At 43.9% G+C, this 19,843-nt stretch overlaps 1 protein-coding gene across 2 annotated transcripts in view; it reads left to right on the forward strand.

Annotated features, from left to right (window-relative positions):
* The window catches only part of LOC143349346 (uncharacterized), a 224,511-nt gene that overhangs the window by 8,401 nt on the left and 196,267 nt on the right, over positions 1–19,843 (forward strand). Inside the window, exon 1 of one of the 2 annotated variants that reach the window (XM_076780526.1) lies at positions 2,861–3,478. The exons of the other annotated variant lie outside the window; for it this stretch is intronic. Coding sequence (XP_076636641.1) covers positions 3,395–3,478 — 84 coding nt within the window. The 5' untranslated portion in view covers positions 2,861–3,394. Of the gene's footprint in view, positions 1–2,860; positions 3,479–19,843 lie in introns of those variants that run through there. 2 annotated transcript variants of the gene reach the window in all.

The raw sequence follows: 19,843 nt of genomic DNA on the forward strand, positions 1-19,843 counted from the left end.
TTCCCTCGGCACCAACGATAAATTGATCATTTCCAGGCCCTATTCGAATTACTATCGCGACCAGCTGGACAGGATATTCTTCATAAATTGCTTAGAATTTTGCCTGCAAGACGAGAACCACTCTCGTTTTCTTTCAAGGAAATTGCAACGTTCTTATCGGGTGCTCGAGTCAGTCAGAAAAGACCAAAGTATACCATCTTAATTACTTTTTCCTTGGGTTAATGGTTTCGTTTACATCTATAATACATATTCTTACGTTAGACGTCGAATTTATTTCGCAATAATTATCATTAGAGACTCTTGGGGGCAAAGATTCAAAGGATAAAAGCTAGTCGTTAGAGGGTTGCATATATTCGCGCAATCCACGTAGATTTAACGCGTCGCAGCAGGGATTTCGCTCGTGTAGAGGCGCGCTCTTTTTCGACGATGGAGAATCGATTGGACGCCGCGCCGCCTCGCCTTTTGCAAGTCACGGTAAACACAAAGCAACTGCGAAACTCACAGCCGCAATAACGATGTACCGTGAAAAGGGAGTCAAAATTAAAGACGCGTATATAAACATCAATGCTCGAGATCGAGAGGATATTGCACTGTCTTGTTTGCTCCTATTACGCGTCCGTAACCTCTGCCTTATCGTTACGCGATCGATTTATCGACTGTCCGAATGACAAATAAATTATCAACACAGGCATGTACTTTCGTTAGTTATCGTATACGAAAATCCAAGGATCGATCAGGCCTGGCAATCGATCATGTGCCAGCTATCTATCTGTTAGAGAACCGCTCGTTTAAAAACTGTCTGGATACTCGGTTGAAATATGCCGGTGCACCGTCATGCATAAACCACATGAGACATAAAACATGCAAAACTTTTTCCAATGATTCGTTGAATCGACTGCTCGAGAAACTGGCATAAGATCTCCTGTTAATCTTGGAAAGAGCAAACGACTCTTGCTTAATAAAAATTCTTATCCATCTCCATTACTGGGTGGTGTTTTGTTCGAGATAGTAGGGATTCTAGCGTAGGTTAATCGACACGATCAATCACGGTGGTAGTATCGCGATCAATAGGTGTAAAATGTCATTGGCAGGTTTGAAAAATGAAAGGGTACCGCGCGACAAAAGGGTTGGATCGTTAACGATGATTCAGAAGGGCGATCAGTATTTCCGGAAAGGGTACGCGTCACGGTGGAGTAGCATACTGTTACCGTGCCATACTGTCTGCGCAAATCCAATTTTACGAGGCTCGATCCCAGCGGATCGAAGTGCATCGCCGACACTGGGGGATGCCACGCAATACGCCGGTCTCTGGCATCACGGAAGCTGAATTCCACGGGGAGTCCAAGCTTTTGGCGACTTAGCTAGGCAACCATGGCTGGCCTTGGATAGCGCCGAGAAGATGGCGAGGGCCCCTAGAAGGAGGAACGCCGCCCGACGATGCCCGGAGGGCTAAGACGAAAGAGGAAAGAGGCCGAGAATACGCTCGAGGGCGGAGAGAATCCCGTGCTATCGTCGGCAGACGTATAGCCCTTCCGCCTTTGAGGGCTTCGTGAAAAAGAATCGTATACAGAGGGCTCGAGGCAAAAATCGCACGGAAGTGCACGCTTCCACAAATAACCATAGTATTTCACACTTCTCCTCGGCTTCAGCCATAACTGCCCGGGTCACACGGTCTCATAAATCGCGACTCGTATTTCTTTCCTTCGCGGTGGTGGATATCCAGCAAATGCGTATACTCGGATTTTAAAATCCGTACTCGTGACCGTTAGTTAGCTGGAAACGTTCCCCTGCGCTATTTTATCCTTTCTACGTATCTAATCGTTCTTCCTACTTCTCTTTCGTCTTGCTCCTCTACGCGTGTACGTGATGTTAATGCATAAACGAGAGCGTTGTTAGTTAGAAATCGCGCTGACAGACCTAGAGCGCGCGGAGTCTCCTCTCGCCTCGAGTGCTTAATTCAGAGGTGATTTTCTAACTTTTCTGGGACAAAGGTGCATTCGCAATTTCGAAAGTTGTAACGAGAGCGCTTTGAATTTTGATGAGGAATGGCGCGGACAACGTCTCGACCTTTCGTTCGTTGTCGACGCGACGGTTTTGCGCGTTCGATCCGATAATCGTCATCGCCCATGTGCCACTACTAATTAACTCGTTTCATATCCAAGTGTTACGGAGAAAAGATCGACTGACGCTTCTCGACGTGCTCTTAGCGCGTCAGGGCCGTCTTAACTCCGACGCTCGGATCTTTTCCTGGTTTCGATACGCTTTGCTTTTTAGCGTCGAGTACTTATCCCACGGTCCGAGGAGCAAGAAAAGAGTAACGCGCGGGGTTGGAGGACTAGTTGGGTAGATGCATCGACGTCTGGCTAGCGTAAACTGATTTGCATGAAAAGAATGTAAATCGTTCGGACAAAGCAATTTAGGTAGTAGCTATACATAACTCCGTCGTATCGGGCACGTTTTAAAAGTAGACAGCTCGCTCGACTTCCGTTAAATCGCGCTCACAATCAGTCGTTGCAATCGACGAATTGCGGTTGCGCCGGCCCTGGGACACTTTCCATCGGGGGCAGGGGCTGGATAACTACCGACTCCCCTCTACACCGAACCAGCTTGTCCGACGCCAAGTTCCCCAACTCGTATACGTGCATACATCGCAACGAGCTGTCGGCTGTGGTAGTCGAGTGCACGCGCGCGACACGCGTCCCTGAATGTAAGTGTGCGCCTGTGTGGGGGTCGTTGATAGTGTGCGGTCGGGTTTGAATGTGTGGGCGGGCGGGAGGTTAGTGCTAGGATCGGCCGGCAGCGGCGCCACGGTTTACCCGAAGCGTACTCGTAGCACAGACTCCGTGCGGCCGTAGCGCCATCGAGTATCGCTTTTCGTTGGTCTGGGTAGGTCGCTGCAGCCCGCGGAGCGGCTATCAGACGACAGTTTGCCCTCTGTGCCTGGACAGAGTGGGTGTGATTTCGGTTTATCTCGCTCCGTTACACGTTGTTGTGGCACTCGTCGCGCGAAAAGGATCAACGAACGTTATCATCGGTCCTTTGCGATATTCCATACGCGATCGAACTCGACACATGAGGAGGAAAGTTGTTCGCGCTAAGTGGAGTAGGAAGAAGACTGTAACAGAATCGGCAACGACTCGAGGAATGACCCCGTATGATCGTTTGCGCTCGCACGTCGCTGCGACCAGCCGCGATATGACGCGACGATCTTCGAGCTGTTCGTTACATTCCTCTTGACTACGTTACGTGTGAATTCGTAATCGGTATCTGTCAGCCATCTGTTAGCAGTGTGTTCGGTGTGAGATTCGAGTGTCGAGGATCGCAGGAGAGGGAAACCAACAGAGAAAATATATTGTTGCGTTGTTTGTTCGCTCGCGCACGTCGCAGGAAAGTCATGGGTGATGTGTACATGCTAGTTAGTGATCAGGATACACCCGCCGACAGAGGAAAAATCGACCTGACCGCAACGCTCGCCAGAGTAAGTCTCTCAACTTATCTTCTCGTTAGTTTCTAATACGGTACTTGGTGTTTGTCGTCTGTTTGCTTGTGTGTACCCGGTACATACCGTGTTCTCTTCCGTAGCCTCTTTCGATCTTGGAAGGTTAACGATGCTATCACGACCGGGGGCGAAAGAGAAAGGCCAATGCTATGGACAAGAAGGATAATAACAGAGACGAATGCTATTGTGATATCTCGATCCTTTCTTTTTTTTATTCCAGTTCCCTTTCTCTCTCGCTCCCCGTCTCCGTTCGCTTCGTGCGCGGCTTTTCTCTTCGTTTTTGTCACCATTTTCTTTGCTCGCTCCGTTTCGCTGGCTGGAGAATTCCCTGTATCGTTTTGTTCGTTTTTCCCTCTTCGGGCCAACGCGATGCTCCGAAACTCGAGGAATCGAAACGGGCTTTTAGATTATTAAACGCGACGATAGGCTGTCTCGCGTTCGCGTTGATTCGCTTACGAGAATGACAGATTCGAGTCGCGCGCAACGATCGAGAGACGATCGTCTTTTTGGCGCGATCGAATTGTCGTGCATCACCGAGACTATAATCTCGGATAAAGACTGATCGAAACTGTCAAACTCAGCTGACGGAGAAAGCTTGCTCGAGAAATCCGATACGATTAATCAATCATCGAAATATATGTGTCTCGAACGTTGAATCACGGGAATTCTAATTCATTGAATCCTTGTATCGATGTAACATGATCCAAATTAATGCTAGAAATGAAACGTACTCTTAATCGGTGGTATATCGGTCGAATGAATTATTTATTCGACGTTGAAAGCCTTTTCAAGGAACCATAAACAAAATTGATTCACGTCTATTCAAGTGCAAATAAATAGTGATAACTCTCCGAATAAATATCAATAATTAAGCTGTATGCAGTGCATTACCGAGTAACAAATTACCAATCATTGAGAATAAATTTGATGTTATTTATCTCGGTAAATCAACGTTTCGTTCTCGTTGGGGCAATACTGTTTATTCGACCCCAGAAACTTCGTTTTGTACTTTCTAATCGATTTATTTATCAGATACGTTCAACTAATTTTCAAGAAATATTTCACCATTCGTCGAATAGTGCTTCTTGATACGATGCTAAATATAAATATTATAGGTGGTGTTTCTTTGAAGAGATATCGTTTGCATCTCGGTTCGGAGCATGATATCATCTCGTTATCCTTAATTATACAACGGATTTCTTGAATCTTCGATCTCGAACAAGGTCTCTCGTGTGTAGCATTCGCGGCAGCCGGGTTAAAAACGATCATCTCGCTCGGAGCATAAAAAGGCGTAATAGTTTCGAGTAAGCGATCCGAGATTGCGCGAAGGCATGCAAAGTACCTATGTATCTCGAGTAGCTCGAGTTGCTCGAGTTATTCGAGGCTTACGATTGCGTTTTCAAATTACTGTGCTCCGTTTCTACGCGTCACGGTCGTCGCTAGAGAGCCAGCCGGTCAAGGGGCGAGGGGAGCTTGTTTCTTAACGGCGAATAATAATTATTGTGTCGTCGCACACAGCCAAAGCTTCGAGAAGTTTATTACGGCGAGGAAACGAGCGCGTTGAATATTCAAGCAGGCTGCATTGAGAATTTACCGTGTAACGATCGTCAAAAATTCGACGAGCACGAACAACGGTCCCGTCTGCTCGCGGAAACACCGCAAACGCCAAGATTAAATATTAATCTGGACCATGTTTGATATTCGGTCAAATATAGCATGCCATTCGCCTCGTGTTACATCAATATTAATTGGCTCATCATCGTGTTATCGGCACCTTGGAGAATTTCGTTCGAGAACGTACTTGAAAACCTCTGGTTTTCGTCGAAGAATGCTAATTATCGGACGATAAACGCGATACGGATTTATCAATTTCTCTCGGATGCGTTTTTCACGCGCCTCTATTTTTCGATGCGAACGAGAACGATATTAAATCGTTGCAATCACGACGAATATATGTCAAAGCTTTAGAGTAAATTATTTAATCAATTCATTTACATATTAATCGTACAGTTGCGTGTCAGCTTTGCAATCATTTAGAGATTACAAAACGTTAACCTTAATATGTACGTGCCATATAAAAGAACGTTGACCTTGATGTTTTGGTTTAATTCCCTCCTAAAGAAGCTACGTACCATGCAAAATGCTTTGAAACAGTTTATTTTATCGTGAAAAGTAAACAGTTATTCGGGTTATCGGTTTAAAATACCTCGGTCCCTGTATATTTGAAGAGCTGGTATTATTAGCGATCAAATATTCACGACATATACGAAACGATAAAAAGATAACCGTAGAAAGCAAATTGTACGTCGTCGTGCGCGGCTGGGAATCTGCAATCCGTATTTCTCGCTGCCGGCAATGCCATTAATTCGGTAGAACCGAACGAGCGTACAATGCACGCTTAGTTTGGTGATAAACAAAAGCGCATGGCTGTGTTAGCGCGTTCTCTGTGGCCAGATAACGATTGACTGGTGGAGACGTGTCCTATTGCCTCGACTTGTCGGCCAGAGATAACGCGATGTGCGCTTATTAGGTGTTGTCGAGACTCTTCTTATCACAGACTCGGTCCGTAGACTAGCACTTAACCGTGAATTGGCTCGACTTGTAACCAGTTTCCGTTCCTCTGCGCTAACCTGCCGATAATTGAATTAACGCGCCGGAAATCGCGCGCCGTGTTCACCTTTTTTTTTCCGAGCTTCCTACCGAGGGAAACCGGGCCTTCGGGGTAAATAGAAATTAAATGAAACGAAATGACGCCGCATTATCTTGCATTAACGCATCCGAATGGCACCCCACAAGGTTAGGGGAACTCGTATGCCCCACGCATATGTCGTTTATAAGCGCAGGAGGCTCCATATTTAAGGCTACACATGGCGTCCTCGCGATTCTCCCTTGCCGGGAGGTTTTCCCGACGACCGAACAGTAACGTTAACGCGCGATTAATAACTCTGGCAGCTTTTTTACGTTCGTTCGTTGAAGGACTTTGTAGGAATTAACGCTCATCGATCTACTTTCTTTCATTATTTTGCTGACACTAAACCAGAATGGGTTTCGATCATTCGACGCGGTAGCTTTACGTTTGAACGCGATGCTGTTACGATTATCCCCTTTGCGCCGTTCTGGACGATAATATGGACTAGCTAATAACATACGTATACTGGTATTTGATAGCTTTGCAGCCACGCATCATCGAATATCTATACGCCAAAGATTATTATTAACATTATCGATGTGTATGCTGCTGTTTATTACACAGTGTCAATTAGACTATCATTAGAAGCAATTAAATTAATGTTTGGAAATATTCGATCGAAGCAAATGCTAAAAAATCCGAAAAGAAGCCGAAAATCATGAACGCGTGTAGCGAGTTGTTTTATAGTTTTCAGCTTTTATCAGTCCGAAGAAAGTAAAATTATACGGTCGATAAAGTGTCTCCGTGCAGCTAACCAACAAGTTTCACATTTTGTTTCGGCTTTACTCGCCGTAAATTAGGTGAAAATAGCCAAGTAGGGAATACTTTTAGTATCCAGGGTGTCGGTATAAGTATGGCGTAAGACAGCCTACGTACCTATGTACGTGCCAAAGTTCTCGTCGAGGACAAGCTAGACCGGTACTACAACTTCTCTTCACGTTGGCTCGCACACGTGCATATTCACGTACACAAGCAGCTCGCGTAGATACAGACGCTTGGCCATTCTTTGTTCGCCTACCTGGTCTCTTTTTCAAAGGCTGCTGTGCTCGAACGGTGTGCAGAAGCTCGCGCTGCCTTCTAACTTGGAGCAACTCGAGGGCATAATAATTATCGCGGAACGACGATTCAGTTATGACTTTGATATCTTGGATGCACTTGGCTGCACACGCAACCAATATCGTTGTTCTCGAGTAGAACGTCAAGAGTATGCGCTTTTGCTCGTATGCTGAAAGTTCGTCTTATCAACTCCGAATATGTCGTCTTTGACCCCTATTCGAGCCGCGATCTCGAGGATGCAGGCGGTCTTGAAATTGTCGCATTACTGCGGTTACAAGCTCAATTAGTTGCCATCTTGATTCGGTTACAATTCCAATTTCAATTCGAGCTTTCGTTCCAAACTCGGTCCTTGGTTCGAGACTCCTCTTGAAAATTATTAGAAGAAATTTTTCTGGGGCAATGAAAGAGCTCGGTATATTATTTCGAGATTAATACCTTACCTGGCAGGGCATTGCCCACCTAATTCGAAACAAGTCTCGAAGAATTTGTTTCTTATATTTCCTCGGTGGTTACGATAAACTTTGCTAATGGGGAAACCAATACCGAATGGAGATTTATCGCGAGCAAATACGAACCGTTGCATTACTCGTATATGCAGAGTGGTTCGACGACGACGAGAACGACGGTTGTCGGTGAAAAAAGGAGAATTTGAAATTTTCAGACGGAAGTTATTAGAGTTCATCAATATCGAATCCGTTCGTCTGTGTAAAGACTTTGCTTTCTTCCATTTCTATATTGGCTTCCCCCTGCTACTCTCCGGGCAGAGAGCTGTGGTCTTATGGTGGGTAGGCAAGAAAGAGCAGTCGAAAAATTTGAATAGCTGAACTCCTGGAGCTCATAAATCTGGAACAATTCCACGATAAAGGAATTCCTTCCTTTTCTTCCTTCTTATCGATTCACATTTTCCCTTGCTCTTGGTTGCTTTAAGTAGAGTTTCGCCTGTCCAGACCTTAAATTTCAAACTGTCGTTTGTTTAATAATGACAGATTGGTTTTCAATTTCGTGCCACTTTTAATTATCGCTCTCGCTATAAAGATTAAAGTTCGGGAACAGCCATTTCCGGTAGTCTTTAGAGAAGCGTAGAAAACTAAAATAAATATCTGGTTGATAAATTTTATTAGAATATTAAATTTTTGTAGAAATCAGAGAGCGATTGGAAACTCTTGCCCGGTAGTGTACATATCCTCGAGCGGTTATTATAGATTTTCTCTGCGATACTCGATAACGTCGCAGCGTGCAGGCCGCGCGAAGACATAAATTTTAACCCTGAGCCTCCTCCTCTCAGTCACGACATCATGAAGAGTATTCACTCGGAACGTATAGGTAAATTCTCCGTCGAATATTTCCCTATTTACGGCGATTCTCTGTCCTGTCGTCGGTTTAAACGCGCCATATTTACAGCTCTTGCGAATAATCCCGCTGCGAGAGCGAAAGCGCCCCCGGAGGAAGCGAACTGCTAGGGGTGTATCCATACGGATCATTGTAATCTCGGATGAACTGTATTTTGATAAACGGGCCCCTGTTCGGAACGGAATACCCTGGCCACGCAAACGCGACAGATTTACAACGAATCGTCGATTAAATCGCCCGAGAGTCACGTTTCCGCGACGAAACTACGATTTATTTAGATTCTTAAAATATCGTTCAAGCTTCGTACACACATCTTCCTCAGCTGAAACACGACGATGACGTCTCGTCGATAGGGGTAGAAAATTTGGCCATTTTGCGAGATCCTCGTTTCCTCGATACTGATCGACAGTATCGAGAGTCCAGCGAAGATTGTTAAGCGCAGTTTCGTTTGGACGACACGTTTTCGACTACAGCCTCTCTTTCAACTCGGCTTCTTTCTTTTTCTCCCACCCCTCGCCCCCTCGTTTCATTCCACCCTTTTCCGGGCGCGGCGCATGCAGGCGCACGTACATACGTACAGTGCGTGCACGTCGTTCTGGGAGCTCATTAATGTTTTCAAGATGGGGACGTGGCCCCTTTGACCTTTTAGAAAACGTCTATACAGACGAAAAAGCAAAGCGCGAGCAAGTGGAGCCCGGGGAGAAAAGTAAAAGCACGTCTGAAATCTCTGAAGGACACTACACGCTGCACTTTGACCCCGGCGCGCACGCAATGAAAGGATACACGTCTTCTGAAAATACTAATGACCGATGCTGCTTGCTTCCTTAATTAAGGTGTGTCTCGTTACTGTTCGCGGTCCCGTTTGGCCGTGTTTCGTTGGAAAATCTGGACATCCCCGATATCCAAATATCTCTAGCCTTCGGTTTTACCAACATTCTATATTAATGTTGATGAAATACGAAATTATTATTTGACCAACAAACACCTCGCTATTCCAACGCGGATCGCGAAAATCACTGATTTTCCATGTAATCGCCTTGGAGGCGCGCACGCGAATTACGCGCTTGACGCGACGCGTTATGGAAATTCCGGTGAAAGATATTTGTTGCGGGTCTCGTGCGTGCGATATTAAAATTCGACAGGATACGGCAGCGATGTTCGAATGCCTGAGTACAATTGTACCTTTTCCAGGTGGTTCGCGGTGACGCGTCTGTTTGGACCAACAAACGAATTTCTCGAATATCTTGTCTTGCCGATGTCAGCCCTCCGCGTCTCCGTGTCTAGTTTTGTAACCTCGCTTTATGCGTCGGAACTGGCGAGAGATATCTCATATTTCGATCTTGAAAGACCGCGAATGTCCCGTAGCGTTGTTGTCTCGTTGTCTCGTTCCCTTACATCCCCCACAGAATGTCTGAAAAGGATCGTCGCCCCGATTTCCTTCGACGCGCGAAAATGCTTGGCCCCTCACGCCTGGACATTTCTATACACCGACTACCGTTACCCTATTCTATTTTCCCCGCTTTTTTTGCGTTAAGAGTCACGATTAACAATGATTCCATAAAATACCGTAACTTTTTTTCAATTTGCGCCGTAGAATCGACAACGAACAGCGAAGCAGCGGCATTCGGTGTATCGATAATCCGATTCGCGTGTTTTAATGAAAAGTGCAGTTGTAAAGTTTCGGTGGTATAACTTTCCGCGCAGAGAAGCCGCTCGGCGCTGTTCGAAATTACTCCGATGCCACGGAACGTACCGAATCTGTTTGGATACACTTCAATCGTCGAAAACACGGCGTTCGCGACGGATACGAATATCCGGTTTCGAAAACAAGCGGATATTAAGAAGTTGGATAATTTCCGCAAGCGAGATAGAAAATATCGTGGAACGAGGACGTTGGGTCGAGGCATCGAGCGTTCGAATGAAACGACTCGGACTCGGTGACCGGTATCTCAGGTACCTCGACCACCTGTCTCCACCTCTGACCCACTCTTTCCCTCGCTCATTCTACGATTGATTGGGAGCACATGCCACCTATAACACGGCCGTTCGCAATTTTGGCACAGTTCCCTCGAGTCCACCATCATACTCCTTTTCGTTCCACTGTTGCAGACCACCGACTGCCCAACTTTCTCTCCTTCGAGCAATAAAACCTTTCGATATATATGTATTTCTCGTGTTTACGAGGTACCCGGGGACGTGTTGTTTCTGGACGCCATTGGCCGCTATGTGAGCAAAATCTTCGAGCAGGATTGTTAATTCTTTCTCATGGTTTTCAAAATCATGCAGGGTGAATTCAGTCGTCGTAACGCGAAATTAAATGGACCACGTCGACAGGTTTTATCGCAGCCCCGAAGTTCCTTATGATTCATGTCGCAGATAATGCGACTGGAAATTGTCACGTTCGTGAATTCTCGCGCGTTGATAACCCCGGGTTCGAGTTATTTTCTGTAAGGATGCGAACACTCGCGGGAGAACTTTTTACTCGGCGCGGCGTTCGGAGTTGAATTTAGTTTACTCGAAAACTTTGAGACATTAGTCCGGCTTTTACCGACGTCCCCGCCATCGAATACCTCGTACGTTTCCAATTCCTCCAGCGGAGAGTTCTACCCTCGAGTAATTTTGTTTAATTATCTCCCCGCAAGCTTGGGTTCGTCTTAAATTTCGCGTCTACCCAGAAGCAGATCAAAACGTTTCTTGGAAAACCGGCGGGAAATAAACGATACACAGCGGAGGGAAAGTACCGAAAATCAATCTTCGTTTCGAGGTGACGCGGACACGGAGGATCGTGTAAGCGTAGAATGGCGAATCAATCGTCTTGAATAGCGTCGATCGAATGCCATTACGAGATGATATTAAGGAAATGGCGTTCTTCTAGCGCAAGAAAGTTAAAATTTTAGACTTCGACGACTTTCGATGGATGTTTACGTAATCGTAGACCGAAGAATATCGATCGATCCGGAGGCTCAGTTTAAAACTGTGAGGCGCGTTTCAGGGTAGAATTTCTTTCTTGTCGTTTGATTAAAAAGTATTGGATTAAAAAGTTTCTTCTCGCTTGGCCCGATATTGGGAGAGCGTAGACTGGCGTCGTTAATCCACCGGGCGATATAAAGTTGCTGCGTGACCCGGTGCAACTGATTCTCTGTTATCTTGGGATACTCTGTCGCGTTCCTTGGAGTTGGCTGTGATACACGTTGTACGTATAACTCTTACATAGTAGGTCAGTGCCTCTTGTTTTCCAGGAATGATATTCGGCGTTACCGTGTCGCTAACCTCGGTAGGAACTGTGCGAAATTAGACATTGGCATTGTTCCAGCGTAACGACTTCATCGTTTGGCCACGCCGCGCAAGAAAATATTAGCGACATTACTCTTAACAAGGCGACAGTATCTCGAGGACGATTTGATCAGTTTTTCTTTTCTAAAGAACCTTATTCGCGCTCCGTATGAAGTAATCCGGAAACGTACTCTTTTTCTATCCTGGTTCTTGGTAGATTTACTGCAAGAAACGGCAGAGAATGCCTCTCAGACTTGTTCACGATCCAAGAGAAATTTGTCCTTTAGCTTCTAAAATTGTAATTCGCGATGGTAATGCAATTGGACATTAGTTTACGTCAGTGTTTTTCGAACTTTATCACTACGAATGGGGGGTTTCTCGTGTAATGGGATCAAAATATCGATTTCTCCTTTTTCTCGTAAATTAAATGTACAATATTTCAAGAATCTCGATATCTTAATCAAGATATCTCATAATATGTGTCTGTATATGATTTGAAATCACAGTAGAGTTCCGATTATCCAGCAACTGGTTATCCAACGATATTAAAAAATTTCAAGTCGTTCTAAAAAAATTATTTTCTATTGCAGGGGTCAATTACAATCATTTTTGGTCATTAGACATACCCCCGAAATCCTACTCAGTTTCGAGAAAAAAATTCCTCAACGAAAATATAATCTGAAGCCTGAAATGGTTCGTCGAAATTTCATGGACATATTTAAAACATCATAACTTCTGAACGGATTGAAGGATTTTCATTTTCAAAAAGCCAAACGCCGCGTATTTTAGTGTAGAACATGTATCAATTATAAAAATATTCGAAAAGTTGACCCTTGACCCCGAAAAATGAGAAAAACCCCATAAAAATGGTCCAATTTTCAAACAGCCATAAGTCCTACAATAGTGAATATATTTCAATGAAACTTGTTTCTGAAATAGAGCTCACGAGTACCTACAAAAAAGTATTAGACAACTTTTCTGTGGGGCGTCAAACAAAAATATTAAAAATGAAAAATGAAATTTTAAGAAAAATCGACAGGGGGTAGGTGCCTAAACTTCTCGTCAAAATTAAAAAATTTCAAATCGTTCTAAAAAAAATATTTTCAGTTTCTGGGGTCAATTCCAAGCATTTTTGGTCATTATACATACCCCCGAAAACTTACCCTGTTTCGAGAAAAAAATTCGAGAAGGTGTGAAATTTGTCGATAAAATTAAAAAATTTCAAATCGTTCTGAAAAAATTATTTTCGATTGCGGGGTTCAATTACGATCATTTTTGATCATTAGACATACCCTCGAAATCCTACTCAGTTTCGAGAAAAAAATTCCTCAACGAAAATGTAATTTCTGGCCAGAAATGTCTGCCTGAATTTTCATGCGAATCTTTAAAACGCCATAACTTCTGAACGGATTGGCGGATTTTAATGTTTAAAAAAGCAAACGACGCGTATTTTAGTGAGGTATATGTAGAAATTCTAAAAATATTCGAAAAGTTGGTCCTTGACCTCGAGAAATGAGAAAAACCCCATAAAAATGGTCCAATTTTCAAACAGCCATAAGTCCTACAATAGTGAATATATTTCAATGAAACTTGTTTCAGAAATAGAGCTCATGAGTACCTACAAAAAAGTATTAGACAACTTTTCTGTGGGGCGTCAAACAAAGTTATTAAAAATGAGAAACGAAATTTCAAGAAAAATCGACAGGGGGTAGGTGCCTAAATTTTCCGACGAAAACAAAAATTTTCAAATCGTTTTAAAAAAATTATTTTCGGTTGTGGGAGTCAATTACAATAATTTTTGGTGAATAGACATACCTCCGAATTCCTACGCACTTTCGAGAAAAAAATTCAGAAAGTTGGACAAATTTTTCGTCGGAATTGAAAAATTTCAAATTATTCCGAAAAAGTTACTATTGGTTGCGGGGATCAATTATAATTATTTTTGGTGAATACACATACCCCCAAAATCGTATAGACTGTCGAGAAAAAAATTCTTTACGGAAAATATGTATAATTTGTGACCAGAAATGTTTCATTATGGCCGCTAATATGGCATTGCCCCAGAATATCTCGGATAATCGGAATTTTACTGTATTCTGTTATACGGAAATTTTATAGAATTTCGGTTTCCCGGAACTAATTTAAAGTTTCTTTTCCAAAGCAATTCTGTATAAATTAATGAAACTGAAACAGTCAGACGTTACTTGAACGAAAACCCGCATCGAACTTCCGTTGGCTAATTCGACGATCTAGGACAAAGTGTCTTGTTAAATCTATAGAACAGCGTCTAGTCGAAGAGCAGAGCGTTTCTGCACTTTGAAAGATATTCCGGTGAATTAATTGGGATAGAAACGAAATTTTATGAAGACACGGAAACGGGTAGAGAATGTTGGGACGTCGTGACCGCGTCTACGAGGGGAAGAACCGGGTTTTTTTTACGCGACGTTTTTTTTTACATTGCATTTTTATTTCAACTGCAAGAAGGAAACGCGAGAAAGGAGTCAGAAGCGGTTGACGTTGTTAGCAGGCGTTGGTAGCCGCGCACGCCTGCAGAAGTAATAGCGCCACGCATTGTATTCCATTTACGTATGCTGTTGCACCTCCGCGAACTTCTCGCTTCAAGGTTTATATCTCCGCGGTCCCGTGGATTCCCGTGTATCGAAACATTCGAAACTTCTGTCCGTATCACTATGCGTGCACCCACTTTTCTTTATTAGCGTTGCTCGTTGCGTCCAGATTCTCGCTACAAGTCTTTAGAAACGTGTTTGCCTTTATTCTTCATTCCTCTCGATGTTTCTCTTTGAGTATTTCGTTCTCTGTTAACAAGTACGCTGGACAAACTTTGCATTTGCACATTATTACTTTTTCAAAGTTTTAGAAACAGTAAACGATAAAGAACAGTAACATTATAAACTAGGAAACAGTGAAATTCGTATAGGAGCAATCTACTTAATTTAACGAAAGTTTAAAATAATCCCCTTCGCTCGTATATTTTTAGAAAAGTATTTCACAAGTATCCTCCGTAGTAAAGTCGTATTAATTTTGATGTCTAGAATATTGAAAAATTTTGTCCCTTTTAGGGATGACTGTAACTTGAGGAATAAAAAATAATCCGGCGGGGACAAATCGGTTGGATAGGGCGGAATGATTTAACGCTGCAATTTTTTTCTGGACTCGAAAAGCTTGAACGATTGCGGCGATATGACGCGGCGCCTTATCGTGCGAAAGAAACGCACCGATTTCCATTAAAATATTTCGAAGTGACGTGGAATTTTAAACCGACAGGGAATATAATAAATAACGCGTAAAATATGAAACGTTACCACCTCGGAGGATCCTCTGAACCGCGTGCAACCTAACTTAACCGGAACGATTTTTAGGTCTCTCTCTTTCCCTGGGTATCTCTCTTTGCATTTTTCATGCTCCCTTCCCCGGCACTCCCCCTCGGAATTCACCCGTTCCTCTTTTCTTTTGCTTTAAACTTTCTCCGACTTGCCTCCTCGGGTTCTTTCTCCGTCGCGCTCTTTGTGGAAAAGCGGCATTAATTACGAACGCGCGGAGAGCCGTAGACAAAAGTCCGTTACGTTACGCGGCGGTCGTATGTCCCAAAGTTTGTGCTTCTGTGCTAGCAATTAACAACACGTTTGCGTACGTAGTCTCCGCCGGCGAACGTAGAAACGCAAAGGGTGCGACGCCTGAAAGGGGTGGACCCGCAACATGGCGCCCGAGACGTCTTTTTTCTTTTTCAAAATACGATGTTCACGGTTGCTTACGTTTTTTCTTTCCCGCTTCGTCGCACCGGAATAATTTGACGACGGGAAACAATGCCGCTCGTCTGTCCCGAGTACTCGTTTGCTGGGGAGGAATATCCCTGATAGAACGTTGAAACAGTTTCCTCGCAAACGCTGCCTAAACGAGCCTCGAGCGTCTCGTTTAAATTAACCCGCAAGTAAGCTCATATTTATAATGTACGAGGGTGCGTGAGAACCTTCGCGGAGGCAAGAAAATACGAGGGGCTGAGGGTTTCACGACATCGAGTCTTTTATTCCTCGACAATATTAACAGATTTAGTTTGGTTAACAAAGTATAATTTGATCGGATTTTCTTGACCAAGCGTACATAGCGTTTCATGAAAATTCGCCAGCTGTGCGAAACAGGAACGTATAGACCCCAGAGCCGCGTTTACTTAAGGGTTTTAATGAAACATTCACCTCGGAGGAAATATTTCTCGTATTTTGGTCGAGAATAAAGGTACGCGGTCGAGTAATCCAATAATGGCTGACGCGTGGTCGGAGTTTTGCTTTTTATTATTCGACGATATCGTTGTCCGTTGGCGAACACGCGTCGGCGTTCCTTTGAACGCGGCAGAGAAGCCTAGTTCACGGAGTCTGGCGTTTATAAGGGTAGAAAGCGCGAAAAACGAGAACCACGTCGTTCGTGTTTCCCCCCCGTCCGGAATGCACTTTCCTCCTATTACTTGGTCTTGTTCTCTTTTTGCACGACTGCATTCCCGTAATTTGCTCGTACCGTGGATAGAAACCGTCGCGTCGTCTCTTTGACTGTGCCGTCGAACGAGACGCAGAGAAAACGCGGACGCGCGGAGGCCTCCAAGTGACGAAATGTGGAATTTTCGTCTATTCCGAGGAACGATGGGGCTCGGACGCGCGGATTCTTAAGCTTCTACGAGCGGAAAACACGCTCGCGTCTCGCGTTCAGCTACGAGAATGCAGCTTCGCAAGAATTGAAACACGACTGCAATCTTCATTCCCGACTAACTGTATGAAAACCTCGACTGCTAAGGATTTCTGCTTTAAATTACACTTAGTCTTCTACGTTAGACGCGATCCATGGTAGGCAAAAAAGGCACGGAAATATTTCGGTTTTCGGTAACGAAGCCTCGGGTTGCGATCCAATTTATGGATTTAGTCCTGTTTATAGAGTCGTGCCAGCTTGCAGAACAATGCTCCCGGGAAACAAAGTTCCTACGCATCGCGTTGAAAGAAAACAGAAAGTTATTAGTCCGTATGAATATTCACGAGTTACGTAAGAATAGGAATGCTTCGTAGGGTAGTGGATGCAAGGGACGGGGCGAGCGGTAGTTGGAAACATTCTGACATTAAAAGCTGGATTTAGCTGCGGAGACAGCGTAGCTGGAAAGCAACAGTGCCGAGTAAATAGTTCATGCACTCTGTAAAATCATGTAAGAACAAGCATCAGCAGTGCTCCAAAGGCTGCAGTAAATCATCAAACAGCTTACAAGAGTTAGCGCCCCTCGACTGATTTATACATGAATATAAATTGCTACGCAGACGACGCGGTGTACTGTCGGAATACTTGGCGGTAATATTTGCATATTTTCGACGACAACTTGTAATGACATTAATTTACTCGAAAAATATTTTCGTAACGTTCTACCGTACAATAACGTAGAGTATTTATTATAGTTACGAGTTGGAATTACATTTTTTTAGTTGTATCGCGTCGTAAGCAGTGATATGTTATTCGTAAAGAGATTACTAGAATGCAGCGCTATAAAAGTTGCAAGAAACGTTTGCACCGTACAAGAGGGAGGTGCTGCGAATAAAAGAATAGGTCGATGTTACGACCGATTCCCGTCGTTCGAGGCTATCGCGATTCGACGATAGAAAATTATCGAGTTCGATTCAAACCAAACGGTAGCTGGAATTGATCAGATGCTCCAACGGCGTTGAGAGAAATCGATAAACTCTGTACACTGTCATCCGTATGCTCTTCGTCCCCTGACAACAAAGTATGGGCGTTATTGTGCGTAGAAAGAAATTACAGGAACTCTTACTCGATACGATAGACGCTTTCAACGTCGCATATTCGGTGGTGCGAGAGACGCATTATACGAACAGTTTTGCCGCGCATATTTTATGGACCAGTAGCCAAAGTATCGAACTATCGATACGAGCTCGAATTAATTTTCGTGCGTGCACAGCGCACGGTAGTTTTTATTATGATAGGAACGTAATACTGCGGAGCAATAGGACGGGGGGTGGTTTCGCCGGAGACGACCGATAAAACTGAACTTTCCAGGTAGATTGTATCGGTTTCTTCTTAGCATATTCCGGTACGCTTTCCGCTAGACTGCACTTGGGTAATTTGCGCGGTAGCGCGAAATCAATAAGAAACAGGAAACTCAAAGAGACGAAGACTTACCGGGTGTTTTCAACTGTAACAGTAAGTTGTATTCACGCGCTTGCTTTTTACCCGATGCAACGTTCACATAGATTTCATATTCCGTCGCAAAAAGCTGGCGAGCGCGAAGAGGAATTTAGGGCGCGCTCCGCGTTCACCTCTGACACGGTAGAACTTTCTCTTATATTCATACAAGCTCTCTGTATTCAAATTTGGATTTCCTTCGAGCCATGCGTTCGCAAATTATTAAGAAACGTTTCTACTTTTCGTTGCCTTTAAAATATCGCGTGAAAATTTTATATTTCTAATGGATGTTGTATAGATTGTATCTGTTGTTTCCTATTCAGTTCCCGTGGGGATCGAAGCTCCGTCGTCGTCGTCTCGTTTACGCGTCGCGGCAACAAGACACGTCGAAACTTTCAAACTGCTGCCCGTTGGTAGGAAATAACATTAATTACTAGGTAGACAAAACTCTGGTACGCGATGCACGGAATGGGTCGGATAGTTTGCGCTTTCCGTTTCAGCAATTAACAACATTTGGATTGTGTCAGAGGTGGCGGGAGGCCGCGTGTAACGTAGCGGGGGTGGGGTTGGTCGACGCATACCTTTCTTCTCCCTCGAACAAGCATTTTATCCTCGTTACTTTTTCTTCCCGCGTTTCTTTTCACCGGCGTCTCTGAACCCCGTCCAAGCCTGGTTGCACTCCTCTCTTCGCCCCTTTAGCGCCAGTAATTTACCCGTGGCACGAAATAAACCGCCGTTACCTTGACTACTCCCTTGTCGGGTGTTTCCGTGAGTTTCCTCGGTTGCGTTTTTATCGCATTGTATCGCGCCGTGCCATCGCGACGACGACTACGACGACATCAGGATGGTTGGTTTGTTTTGGTTTCCCTCCATCGCGACGCATCACCTTTTTGGTGCTCAGCCGGGACGAAGGTGTGCGTTCTATTGTATCCTCGATCTCCGGAACTTTTTATGTTTCCATCCCGCGGGAGCAGAGAAATTGTACCTCACCGCTTAAACGTCGCGATTTTCTCTTACCATAGTCGCGACTGCATGTTCCGTTCTTGATAATGGACTGACTCGTCGAGAACGATTCAAACGCGAAATGGATGAGAAAGATACCCGACAAAAATCATATAGCCATCGTTATTTTTCGACTCGTACAAAAGGAAAGACAAGGGAAACGTTTTAAGACTTTCGATCGCGTTTTGGCTGTTGGAAATTTTATAAAATTCTTGCTATATAATGTTTCAGCAAAGTTCTCATCTATAAGTTAAGGGACCGAAAAGGAACTAACGTTGAAACATTTATTATTCAGAAATTAAGCTTCATATAGACGCGGAGGCTAAAGTAATTTACAAGGAAAGAAACTCTTACAGTTTTAAAATCTCTTTTGTCCTGATTAAAACATTAAACTGCTCCTGAAGGAGACTCCGGTTCCGTGCGTATTACAAAATATAATATTTTCTAGAGAGACTTCGAGGACCTCGCGTTCCTACCAATTCTTAAAAATGAAGATAGACAAGTTTATATGAAATTTAATTCTTGAATAATATTTTTAAAAGTGTTGAAATTCTTTTCAAGTTAAATATTTTATATGAAAATTTAGAGTCTAAAATTTGTGTTCTTCGTTGTCCAGATTTTCTAGGATACATAATTGTCATAAAACCCAATTCGAGTCCGTCAGACTTATCCCTGCAAATAGAAAAAGACTCGAATGCTACGTTGTTTTCAAACCTTCCTCATTTTATGATACCCGACTCATAAACCATGCCCCGGGAAAAGATTGTAAAAGTATCTTATTTGCGATG

Source organism: Colletes latitarsis, chromosome 13, assembly GCF_051014445.1.
Source record: "Colletes latitarsis isolate SP2378_abdomen chromosome 13, iyColLati1, whole genome shotgun sequence".
NCBI lineage: Eukaryota > Metazoa > Arthropoda > Insecta > Hymenoptera > Colletidae > Colletes > Colletes latitarsis.